This window comes from Meriones unguiculatus, chromosome 17 (assembly GCF_030254825.1).
Source record: "Meriones unguiculatus strain TT.TT164.6M chromosome 17, Bangor_MerUng_6.1, whole genome shotgun sequence".
NCBI classification, from domain to species: domain Eukaryota; kingdom Metazoa; phylum Chordata; class Mammalia; order Rodentia; family Muridae; genus Meriones; species Meriones unguiculatus.
The window spans coordinates 26,264,424-26,277,882 of NC_083364.1; the positions used below are offsets into that span (position 1 = coordinate 26,264,424).

General features: G+C 42.8%; 1 protein-coding gene across 7 annotated transcripts in view; it reads left to right on the top strand.

Annotated features, from left to right (window-relative positions):
* Map3k13 (mitogen-activated protein kinase kinase kinase 13) overlaps window positions 1-13,459 on the top strand; it is a 147,659-nt gene that overhangs the window by 109,727 nt on the left and 24,473 nt on the right. For all 7 annotated transcript variants that reach the window (XM_060370131.1, XM_060370128.1, XM_060370130.1 and 4 more), the window contains 4 exons: window positions 2,937-3,128; window positions 4,417-4,575; window positions 5,040-5,198; window positions 5,740-5,848. In XM_060370131.1, coding sequence (XP_060226114.1) covers window positions 2,937-3,128; window positions 4,417-4,575; window positions 5,040-5,198; window positions 5,740-5,848 — 619 coding nt within the window. The remainder of the gene's footprint in view (window positions 1-2,936; window positions 3,129-4,416; window positions 4,576-5,039; window positions 5,199-5,739; window positions 5,849-13,459) is intronic.

Below are 13,459 nucleotides of genomic sequence, written 5' to 3' on the forward strand. Positions count from 1 at the left end.
TGTCTTTTTCCTTCCTACCATTTTCCCCACTCAGCACTGCCCACCCTCATGCCACATCTTCCAGCACTTTTGTATCTGAGGAGCTGTGCGGGGACCCAGCGCAGCCTTAAGCTGAACACATGGAATCATCGCTCCCTCTACATAGGGAGCCGATACCCCTCACACTGAGGATATCTAGCCATTGTGCCATCTGTTGCTTTGGTCAGTGAATCACATTCAAGACTATCTGGAAGGCATGGTTGGATTTTAGCATTTTCCTGTGCTTGTAGATTCCTTTGAAGTTAGTAAGAACCACACACAAAAAGAAAGTACAAGATAAGAATACAATAGTCATTTTTCTTATGTTTTTTTCTTTTAGGAAAACCCAACTTGACTATTTCTAATAAAATTCAATCCCAAGAGAAGAGAAGGTAGCAATTAGTGGTGACAAAGCTGTTATTTCTAGCTGCCTAGAAGCCTTGTCACAGTGGAAGGCAGGTAGATGATGACTTCTCATTTGTCAAAGTGAGAAGAAAATGTCACAAGTGTTCCTGTTAGGCCATCTCTGTGTGTGTGATACTTGAGTAGATGCTGAATCCATGCAACCGTTTTTATCCTTGCATTCTTACATGCATTACATTATTCCTTGAGTGGTTTCTATGCAGTGATAAATAACTATTTGTAGTTGTTCACTTGTACTTCACTGAGCTTTCAAAAATACATTTAAATTTTTTCCATTAAAAATAAAGAATTCTAGGCATCCTAGAAAATGGTAAAAGAGTAGTTGATATCTCTGTGCCATTTGATAAGAAAAAAAAGAAAAAGATTGTTCTCCCTCATATACAGACCCTAGCCCATAACATATATCCATGTATATGAGCAAATGTACATGCAGGTCCAGTATCATCTGTGGACAGAACAAGAAAGGGTGTGTTGGGTGATAAGGGGCTGATGCAGGGGGTGGCTGCTGGAACTGTGTGAGAGAGGCTATGAAGCTAATTGTTGTCCTAGTTCTAACTGATGTGGGATTTTCATTCTTGCAGAAAGTGAAATGTGTGATACCATTCCATTCTGGGACAAAAAGTACTATTTTCTAGAGCTTGTTTAGGCTGTGTGCATAAAAATATACTCAGGAGTGAATTTTAGGATTCATTATGTAGTTCCACGGCTCTAGGATGGCTTTTCTGACTGTGGATGCTGAGATTGCTAAGCACCTGAGGGCAGGCAAAGTGAAGGCTGACACACAGCCTGCTGCTGGGACATGCCAGTGCCTCCTGCTGCACCTTCAATCCCTCCTCCACTTCCAGCAGCCAGAGAGACAGGGCACAAATGGAAAACCAGCTGAAGACTCTGTCTGTCTGGTCCCTAGTGCCTTAGTAACTTCCCTGGACAGTCTGAGGGGGTCTGAGCACAGTTACCAAAAGGGTCCATCTTGAAAACACAAGTATTATGTAAAGTTAATAGTATTTCCAGCTTGGTGAACCAATGGTGTTAACATAGGAATCCCCAGTCTGAGTGCTTCTGCAGAAATTTAAAACACAGAGTATAATAGGGGAAGAGCAAGGGCCTGGGCTTTGAAGCTAGGCTAGCTTAGAGTCTAGGCATTGTCACTTACAGAGTGAATGGATTAGTCATGGTAAAATAAATCACTGTCACCTGAGCCTTCCCTGTAAACATGAAAGAGGTCAAGTCTATCCTGTGGTGATTTTGTGCAGATAAAAGAAAACCCAGAAATGGGCTTGAAAAACAATAGCTTCTTCCTTGGTAGCCCTCTCTTCCTACCATGTCTCTCCTGATGTAATTGTGAGGGCCTATCAGCTGTGAAAGCTGGAGTGAAATTTAGCTTGTCAAGGACTGGGTGAGACCCCCCTAGCCTGATAGAAAAGACCCTGAAGACCTTTCCCCTTGCAGAGTGTGCAATCTGTGTGAGCAGAGAAAACTGGCCTGTAAAAACTCATGGCTACTTAGAGAGGAAAAATCCTTTTGGAGTTGAATAATCAAGTTTGATGGAAGATACAGGACTTAGTGGAACTAACATCTTTATTCTAAATGTTTTTCACAGAACTATATGAAAGATAGAAATTTGTCCCATTTTCTTTTTTTCTTTCTTTCTTTATTTTTTTTTTTTTCAAGACAGGGTTTCTGTGTTTAGCCATGGCTATCCTGGGCTTGTTTTGTAGACCAGGCTGACCTTGAGCTCATGAAGATCTGCCTGCCTTTTCTTCCCCTGATTTCTGGGATAAAAGGCATGTGCCACCATGCCCAGCTCCATTTTCTTACTTTTCTATTTATTTATGTCCTCAGTTTAATTATTTTAAATCTGAGTAATTTAAAATTTAATAGGCAATCATAAAACTAGAGATACTTTATTTTAACCCTCTGTACATTACAAATAAAATCTGTTTATGTTTAAAAGAAAAATATTTTAAATTATTTTAATGATTAAAAAAAAAAAAAAACCAGGGCATCCAGCCTGTCCAGGCCTCAGAAGAGAGTAGTGTTTATCTAAGAGTGGCATGGTGTCACATAAAACCATGCAATTAGCACAGCTTTTTGCTGTCTAGACTTAAGAATAAGGAAGAAGTGGCCAGTGTGCTTACCAGAGAAATTAGTAGGCCAGAAAGATACTGAACTTATTTAAGAAACAAGAACTGTTATCTATATGAATTTTTATACCTTTTGGATAAGGAGTGGGCCCTTATTAAACACTTTTTTTATTTTTATTTTTAAATAATTTTATACATTCACTTGTATCCCAGCTGTAGCCCTCTCCCTCTTTCCCTCCGCATCCTCCCCTCCCTCCCTCATCTCCTCCCTACCCCCTCCCGAGTCCGCTGAGAGGGGGTGTCCCCCTCTCCTTCCACCTGGCCCTAGCCTTATTAAACACTCTTGAGACAGAGATATGCACACATGTATATTTGTCTGTCTTCACGTGCTTACGCGTGTTTTCTTCAAAGGGGTGTGTGCACGCAGGCCCCGTGTTACTGTATCATCATGGAGTACTGCGCCCATGGACAGCTGTATGAGGTCCTGAGAGCCGGCAGGAAGATCACACCTCGGCTGCTCGTGGACTGGTCCACGGGGATTGCCAGCGGGATGAACTACCTCCATCTCCACAAAATTATACATCGTGACCTCAAGTCACCAAAGTGAGTTCTCAGCTCATTGTTCACCTGTTTTGTTTCCTTATTTCAAAATCAGGAGTTTTTTATCAAGTCTCGCTGAGGTCATCTGCTCTCAGCCCCATAGTGGGCAACTGTTTACACATGATAGCACTGAGGTCAGACTCATCACTCATCATGGGGGATGTGTCCAGCCTCTTCACTCAGGTTTTCCCTTTCTGTAGCTTTTGAATTGTGCAGCTATTCAGTAAACTTCATTATTACCTGAAATATTCATCTTTCATCACATCAAATAGTTAATGTCATTTTCCCCCACTTGAAACCCCAGCTTGTTGTTTTCCTATAGTTTATTTTGTTTTGATTTGGGGTTTTTTGTTTGTTTGTTTGTTTGTTTTGGTTTTCATTTTGTTTTTTATTTTGATCTTTCAAGGCAGAGTTTCTCTGGGTAGCCTTGGCTGTCCTGGGCTCTCTTTGTGGTCCTGGCTGGCCTTGAACTCAAATATCCGCCTGCCTCTGCCTCCCCGAGTGCTGGGATTAAAGGCGCCACCAGTGTCTGGCTCAGTTTTCCTATGCTTTAAAAAAATTTTAAGTGACTTTCAGAAATGTTTATAACACAAATAATAAAATGGCTGAATGAGAGACAGAGGCAGATTGGAAATACCGCTTGGTGGTGGAGGACTTGATTCAGTCCCTGTCATGGAGAGGGGGGTGGGGAGATATCTTCACAAGATTATGCCACAGGTTCTGTGCAGTTATCTGGTTGTATATTTGGCTTTGGACTTTGAAAGTACAACACAAGAAGAAATAAGCAGATGCAAGGTTCACAGTGGCTGTAAGAAATAGATCCCTATATTGTTTAGGGCCTAGGACCCTAACTCATTAACATTCTAACATGTTGAATGAGTTTCTTCAGGTAGAGCCAGCGTGGGGTGGGAGTGGGGGCTTATCAGTATTCCGATTTGTGTACACCTTTAAGACTGGCAAAAGCAGCTTGCTCCAGGACCCATCATCAGCGCCTCATGTGAGGCGTGTCTTGTATGGAACCCTCTCAAACGTTGTTACTAGTACTCATCCTTGGCATGGAGAAGACTTAGCCCTCCTCTTAGCCCTTCGGTGTGATGCAGTTTGCCATTTGCAAATGGTGGAGGCTGAGCTGCCTGGCAGGTGCAGGTTTCTGTGTGATGCCCAAGGGCAGTGGGAGTTGTCAGCTGAGCTCTGCAGGGTGGAGGGCGGTCGCTGAAGCGCCAGTCCTGCTTATACTCATAGTTCTCATTAGTATTAATGATCCGTTCATTGTCTTTATTTCTTCCTAAAGTGTTCTAGTGACTCACACAGATGCAGTCAAAATTTCAGATTTTGGTACATCTAAGGAGCTCAGTGATAAGAGCACCAAGATGTCCTTTGCTGGCACAGTTGCGTGGATGGCACCTGAGGTGATCCGGAACGAGCCTGTCTCTGAAAAGGTTGACATATGGTGAGTAGCGCACCCTGACCATCTTGGAAAACCCGCCCACCTTCGCCTGATTTATCCCTCCATGCTTTTCCTTCATGCTTTTCACTCCTGGTTGGTTCTGGTTTTGTGTTATCTAAGGTCTGACCCAGTATCAGTTCTGAGGCATCTCCATGAACATATTCTGGAAAACCGGAAGGTTACTTTGAATGACAGTTTAGTGTAGAAGGCTCTATGAAATGCATTGCATAACTACTTTTTTGAGTAAAATATATTAAACAGTATTTCCATGCTTATTTCCATGTTCTTGATGATGTAGGTCCCACCATACAGCCAGGCTATACCCAGGCTGTCCTTGAACTCATGACCCTTCCACTTCAGTCTCTGAGTACTGAGATTGCAAGCATGCATCATCTATCTGGCCCTTAAAAGAGCTAATGTGTGAATCTATCCCTCTGAACTGCCTTCTGTGTCCTGGCCTGCTGCAGGTCTTTTGGAGTGGTGCTTTGGGAGCTGCTGACAGGGGAGATCCCCTACAAGGATGTGGACTCTTCGGCTATCATTTGGGGTGTTGGGAGCAACAGTTTGCATCTCCCAGTTCCTTCCACTTGCCCAGACGGATTCAAAATCCTTATGAAACAAACATGGTAAGAAATGCATTTCTTCTGTTATTCTCTCTTACTTTCTGCCTAAAAAGCTATTAAATTTTCTCTAAACGAGCAGTGTGATTCTCTACAGGTTATTTGGAAGGAACCACATCGTGGTGGAATGACAGGAGCTGTGAAATTTTAGAACCTTGGCTTCAAATCCTGGCTCTGACTCTGTGTTACTTATGAAATCGGGGGTGTGTCTCCCTATGAAGTAGAGCCAGCCCCTACTCATAGAGTTATGTGTGACTGGTCGAATATAAGTATGGGGTTTGGTTCAATGTCTAGAGATGGTTCTCTGACCTAACACATGATGGCTAGGATTACTTCACTGCTCCCAGCAGGTCACGGGCCTAACTTTCCATGTCATCAATATTTCCTAGCTGCATTTTCCCTTTGCACTTCCGCACATCTAAGTTGCCTGAGCCATAGCAATTCTTGGAATAAAATGTGTTTTATAAAGCAGAATAAATCCGCATCCCCACCCTCACCCCACCTCCCCACCACAACCTCTGAGATGCCCGCGCTGTCTTTCTCTTAGGCAGAGTAAGCCTCGCAACCGGCCGTCCTTCCGCCAGACCCTCATGCACCTGGACATCGCGTCTGCGGATGTGCTTGCCACCCCACAAGAAACATACTTCAAGTCTCAGGTAGGCAAGCACATTCCTACCTCCTGTGACCAGACAGCCGAGGAGCACCGCTAACCTTGCAGCAGTCACAGGACCCTATTTGTTGTGAAACCGTAATTATGATAGTTGGCAGAGGTGACAGCGAATTCTGGTGATGTTTAAGAAGAATGAATGAGAGAGGGTATGAAGGCTTCATCATGCCTGTATTCGAGTCAGTGCCACTGCTTCTCTTCATGAAGGCCTTGCTCACTTTGATGCTCAAAAGCTGAACGGCAGAAGTGGGAACTTGAGGACCAGACAGAGACACAGCAGAATTAGGCCCTAACACATCTTTTAGCCTTCATACTAAAATTTCCCACAATTTAAACATAAAAAACTAAGCATTCATTTAGCCCACCAATCTGTACGCGGCTTGAGCTAGGCAGTTCTTGTGATGCAATGAGTTTACTTGGAGGTCTGTCTCAGATCCCAGATTAGCAGGAAGGTGGCTGGCCTCCTTAGCAGGTGTGCTGACATCTGGCTAGGAGCTGGAGCTCCTCTGTCCTCCCTGTGGCCACTGCTTCTTTCACAGGCTAGCTCAGGCTTCCTTACTCCTGTTTGTTTTCAGAATGACAAATGGATCAAGAAAGCAAGACCCGGTACAGGTGATTATCCTGCATTGCATCAAACCTGCCATAGTGCCACATTGGCAGAAGCAAGTCACAGGCTACCAGAATAGACTCTAGAGACTGATGACAGAGTGGGTTGTAAGGGCATGGAGCCAGTGAAGGGTAGAGTTATGGCTATTGAGTGAAAATGTTCTACCCACTATTACTATAGAGTGATGAGATATGAGGACAAGTTCTCTATACCTAATCAGACCCAGGCAAGATCACAGGTACTAATAATAAAGGAATATGATGGCCCTAAATTATACCTTTGTGTGTGCAAAATTATTATCATCATCACCATCATCATTATTTTGGCAACACTAGGGATTGAACCTAGGGTCTCTTAAATGCTAGGCAGTCACTCTACCACTGGGCTCTACCTCAGACTTTTGTCATTTGTGTTTGTTTTGTTTTTATACAAAACCTTGCTAAGTTGCCCAGGCTGGCCTTGAACTTGCTCTGTAGCACAGACAGATCTTGAAAATGGGATCCTCCTGCCTTAGCATCTAACTATCTGGAATTGCAGGCCTGTACCACATACCCAGCTTAGAATTGAATGATTAGTACTAAATTTCATATTAGACACACAGCTCCTTCTCACTTAATGTTATTACGCTTCTAAAATGTATTTTGTGGTGTGAATTCCATCTCTGCAGTGGCTTCCAATAATGTTTCAAGGATTTATTTTCAGAAGAGTCGTTGTATTACATAAATTTATTGACTAAAAACGGGCTAAATTAAATGAAAAAAAAATAGTTAAGATAGGAGCAGATGCAGAGACTACAGCCAAACATTAGCTGGAGCTCAGGGAGTCCCACAGAAGAAGGGGAAGAAGGTTATAGGAGACAGAAGGGTCAAGGACACCACAAGAACATGACCCACAGAATCAACCAAGCAGGCCTCATGGGGGCTCATAGAGACTGACTTGACCATCAGGGAGTCTGTGTGGGTCTGACCTGGGTCCTCTGCGTATAGGTTATGGTTGTGTAGCTTGGTGTTCTTGTGGGACTCCTGACAAGGGGAGTGCGGGTTGTCTCTGACTCTTTCGCCTGCTTTTGGGACGCTTTTCGTCTTACTAGTCGCCTTGATATGAGAGTATGTGCCTGGCCTTATCGCAACTTGTTATGACATGCCTGCTTGATACCCCTAGGAGGCCTGCTGTTTTCTGAAGGGAGAAGGAATGGATCTGGTGGAGAGGGGAGGTGTGGGGAGGGAGGGGTGACTGGGAGGTGTAGAGGGAAAGGAAACTGCAGTTGGTATGTAATATAGGAAAGAAGAATAAAGAAAAAAAAGGAATAAAAAGTAGAATGGTAGTTTCGGGTCTGGAGGGAGAGGCAATGGGAAATTACTGGCTAATGAGTGCAGCATGTCAGTTGTGCAAGACAAAATGCTCCCGAGACAGGTGATGCATGATGGCTAATACAACCAAAACATAAAAAAAAAAAAGTTATGCCAACCTGTAGGGGAAATAGATATCTACACACTTCATAGATAAGAGTCAGAAAAACTGTTACTGGGAAAATATAATTTTCTTTTCCAAGTAAGACTTGGAGAGGCTTCCGCAGCCCACACAGTGCAGTCTGGAGACTTCCAGGGGGAAAATATGAGATTCCTTCAGTATGTCCATGCGAGGGAAACTGTGTTCTTAATAACATTAAGTTATTGCTTACGATTTTAATCTTGTTCTCTTGGGAGTATATGCAGAGTGTTCTAGAAACTATGTGATGTAGGATAATGACTCTGACGGCAAGCAGAATGTTTTCATATATATATGAGAGTCGTGTATATAACTCTCAGTTTTAATACCTAGCCTGCTATCAGTAGTTATTGCACACATAAACAAGTGTTTTGTAGTGTCTTCAATAATTTATAAGACAATAAAATAATACATAAAAATGTGAGTGCCATTGTTAGTCATTTACCCTGCATGAAGACCCTGTCCCCAGTGTGTAATGATCTTACAGGGAAAGCATCTGCTGAGAAGAGGACCAGACACAAGAAAGAAGCAGAGACAGTGCAAATAGGAAAGGAAGAAATCAAGGGATCTACTTGAAGACAACAGGACCCTGTTCTTAAAAGACCCCAAAGCCTCCTCCAGAAAACTCTTAGATCTAGCACATGTTCTCAGCAAATCACAGACTATGAAATCCACATACAGGAGTTATCAGAGATAAGCCTGCTGAGAACGGCAACAGAGGGGAAGATCTCATCACAATGAGGAGAGCCTGGACAGAGAAATAAAAGACACACAGTGAAGGCACAGAGGGAAGAAGCAAGACTGAAGATAGCAGGTGGTGGTAAAGAGCTCCAAGAAGCAAGGATTGGCAAAAACCAATCTTGTGCAGTCACCTAGCCTGCTGGCCAGCTTCATGTTAACTTGACACAAGCTGGAGTTACCTGAAAGGAGGAAACCTCAGTTGAGAAAATGCCTCCATAAAATCCAGCTTTAGCGCACTTTCTTAGTGACTGATGCGGGAGGGCCTGGCCCATTGTGGGTGGTAACATCCCCTAGGCTGGCAGTCTGGACTCCATGAGAAAGCAGGCTGAGCACGCATGCAAAGCAAGCCGGAAAGCTGCACTCCTCCATGGCCTCTGCATTAGCTCTGGCCACCAGGTTCCTGCCCTGTTTGAGTTCCTGTCCTGACTTTCTTCATGAAGGACTACAATGTGAAAGTGTAAGCCAAATAAACCCTTTCCTCCCTGATTGCTTTTGGTCATCAGAGCAAATAGACACCCCTAACAAAGACAACTAGATTTCTAAAACGGATCCACAAATTCCCCATCAAAATACCAATTGCATTGTCTACAGAACTTAAAAAAAAATTTTAAACTATAAGGAAGCACAAAAATCAAAGAGTTCAAAGTGATCCTGAGCCTGAGGAGTAATGCTGGAAGTATCTTCACACCTGATCTCAGTGCTGCAGAAAAACAGCGTGGTACTGCATAGGAACAGATAAGTAAACAGCAGAATAGACAGCCCAGACACCTGATTCTCAACAGAGGCTAAACGCATACAGTGGAACAAATACAGCCTCTCTGAAAAATGGTGCTGAGGAAACTAGAGGTCCACCTATAGACAATGAAAATGCATCTTTCTCTCATACACACACCCTGCACAAAAATGGATCAAAAACCATAATGCTAAACCAGAAACCTTGAGAGCACCAGAGAAAAAGACATAAGGAAAATACTTGAAGACGTAAAAATAAGCAAAGACTTTCTGAAAAAAGATTGCAATGGCATAGGAAATAACCCTAGGACTGACATGGGAGAGTGTAAAATTCAAAAGTTTCTGCACAGCCAAAGGAAAGTAACCACAGTGAAGAGATATTACCAACTCCACATCAGACGGGAGATAAATATCCAGAAAAGCAAATAACTACAAAAAGTAACCACCAAAATAGTCAGTAAGGAGATAACAGAATGAATAAACAGTTCTCAAAAGAACTGTAAGTGGCAAGTAAACACTTGGAAACAGTGCTCAACATCCTCCGCCACCATGGAAACACAAATTAAACTGCTTCCAGATTCTATCTCACCCATGACAGAATAAGAGAATAAATGAAAATAAGAAGACGAACCTCGGGCTAGAGAGAGGGTTCAGAGTTTAAAAGCACTGGCCGGTTTTCCAGAGGTCCTGACTTCAATTCCCAGCTCCCACATGGTGGCTCACAACCATCTATAATGAGATCTGGTGCCCTGTTCTGGTGTATAGACATATATGCAGGCAGAACATTGTATACATAATAAATAAATAAATAAATAAATAAATAAATAAATAAATCTTTTTAAAAAAAAACCTCAGAGGCGGCGCTGCTGGCATTCATGGGACTATCTAACCTGTTATGCAGGTTCTGTGATCCGAATTCAAGTCTCATGATTCCAGGACAAGCTTTCTGAACCATACACATACATAGACCCTGTAAAGGTGATGTTAAGAACAACAATCACATGGTCACTTCTGTTGCTGTGTAAAAGACATTTGACAAAGTTCAGCATGCTTTCATGGCAAAAGTTCTAGAGAAGGGCTGGTGGGATGGCTCAGTGAATTATGATTCTTCCTGCCAAGCTTAGTGACTGAGTTCTATCCCTGCAGCCCACGTGGTAGAGAGAACTGGCTCCTATAAGTTGTCCTCTGATACACACATACACATATACACATGCACACACTGAATGGATGGATGGGTGGATGTGTTTTTTAAGTCCTGGAGAAGGAAGTTAGCATCAGACAAAACATACTTTGAAGCAATAAAGACTAGATATGACAAAGTGGGAGCCTACATTATACTAAATGGGGAAAAGCAGAAAACATTTCCTCTAAAACCTGAAATAAAACAAAAGTGCTCACCATCTTTTATTATTCAGTGTTATTGTTACTTATTCAAAGTATTAGTTAAAACAACAAGACAAAAGAAATTTCTAAGTTTAAAGTTTAAAAGTTGAATGAAATTATCCCTATTTACAGACATGATTCTACACTTAAAAGATCCTGCAGACTCTGCCAGAAAGCTCTTAGATTTAATAAACACATTCAATAAAGTTGTGAACTATATCAACATATAAAACCCAGCAGCAAAAAAAAAAAAAAAAAAAAAAAAACCAGCAGCTTTTATAAATACAAATAATAGTTAACTTGTTGAGAAAGAAATTAGGAAGAACATCTCATTAGCAGTAGCTCCCCCCGCCAGAACTAAGTACCCAGTAATAAACCTCCTACGTATATGAAAAAGCTTCTGCAATGAAAGTTTTAAGACAAATGAAAATAGAAATTAAAGAAGACACTAGACAACGATGAGCCTTCCGTGGTCCTGGATTGGCAGAAATACTGAAGTAAAAATGGTCATATTAACAAAAGTAACCTACAGATTCAATGCAGTTCCCATCAGAATTCGAATGACGTTCTTCACAGAGCTGAGGAAAACCACCCTAAAGTTCATATGGAATCACAAAGGAGCATGCGGAGCACAGAGTCCTAAGCAGAAAGAATGCTGCTGGCAGCACTGCCGTATCACCTTAGATTACACCAGGGAGCCGTAGTGATGAACCTGCTGGCACTGGCACAGAAACAGATCCCCCTGGAATCAGAAGTAAACCACAGCTCTGGCCACCTAATTTTTGACAAATGCATCAAGACCATACACTGGGAGGAAAATCTAGTCAACAAATGGTTCTGGCAAAGCTGGATGTCCATCTTCGAAAGAATGAGGTTAGATCCACATCTCTCCTCTGTAACTGGACTTTACTGCTTTGTGGGTTCCTTACCCTCTTCCACCCTTACCTACCCTTATATCAGCCTTCCAACCCCCCAACACCAGGTAGAAGAGAAAGAAGGACAGAGGGAAAGGGGAGTATTGTTATCGTTAGACTACTTCCTGCTGACTAGGGGCATCGAGTTCCTCGGGGCAAGTTTGAGCTTCACAGTCAGGACATGTAATTTCTTCTTCTCATTTCTTTGTACATGATTACTTGACAAACAGCAACTAACCACCAACTAGCCAACAACAGAAACCTCACCTCTTGGACCCCTAGCATTTATTTCTCCTCCACATAGTTCCCAGAATTCCAAACATCACACACTGGAAGAAACTATCTGAAGCTGGCAAAACTATGCCTCTGATAGTGCATGAGGCAAATCATAGTCACCTGCTGTGAAGCAGCCTCTCATCCCCATGCCTGGCATTAAAATGAAAATATATTTTCCATAAAATTTCTGTATTTAAAAAAATTACAAAATTCTCACTATACTCACCATAGACAAAAATCAACTCAAAGTCGATTAAAGATCTTAATTTAAAAGCTGAAGTTCTGGAGCTGGAGAGATGGCTTAGCAGCTAAGAGCACTTGCTGCTCTTCCAGAGGACCTGAGTTCAGGTCCCAGCACATATATTAGGTGGCTTACAACCACCTATAACTTCAGCTCCTGGGGATCTGATGTCCTCTTCTGCTTTCCATGCACTTCTGCCCACCTGTGCACATACTCAGATGCACACACACACACACACACACGATGTTATCCTTTTGTGAAACAAGAGTAGCAGCAAGTGCTCTCTGGGAAATTTTTCAAATGTAGGGTATGGTTGCATGCAGCTTTGCTTCCTTTACTAGAAAACTATCTATTACCACAACTTTGAAAAGCAAATTTTGGTAAAAGCGATATGTCAAAAGCCATCAAGAGAGTCAATTTAACAATGTATATTTGGAAAATGTCTAATTCTAAGATTTTCCTTCAGTGCTATCATATGCAAAGCACTGTGCAGAGCAACTGAGTTCCTCCATCATTCCCCCACTATGCCAACGCACTGTCATTGTGGAGTCAATAATCACAATGAGGCGAGTGCTGACCTGCAGAGGTTCTTCTGGAGCCAGGAGAGGAACGATGAGGGCGCGGGAGGAGAGAAGAGCGAATCGGGCATCTGCTTTAACATGGGCTGCCAGGTTAAATTACTATCCACGGGTAGTGTGTCAACAACAGAAATTTATTCCTCAGGGTTCTGAGGCTGTGAAGTCCAAGACAAGCCCAGGCTCCCTGCAGATCCGGGCATGGGAAGGACATGAGTCCTGCTTTACAGGAGACGCTCTCCTCTGTGTCCTTCATGGTGAAGGGCAGGCCAGCCCCAGCATCCCGAGGATGCTTGGCCACCCTAAAACATGGATACCCTCCTGGCCTATCACCTCCACAAGTGCCACCTCACCCCTTTCCCTTGGGGGTCTCAGGGCACGAGGACACAGACGTCCAGAGCATAGCAGTGTCTATTCTGTTCACTAATTCCTCCATGTTTTCCTCCCAACACAAAACCTCATTTCTCCTTAAATACCCTCTGGTCTGCTATGCCAACTAGTTGCAATAATTTTTCACCTGTTTGTAAACTGATATGTTTCCAGGTCTGAAATTGAGACCATCTTCAGCTAATGATAATGAAGTTTTTATGAACTGGCCACTTTAAACCCTATCCTGACTCTATGTCTTAATGCTGTGTGACCC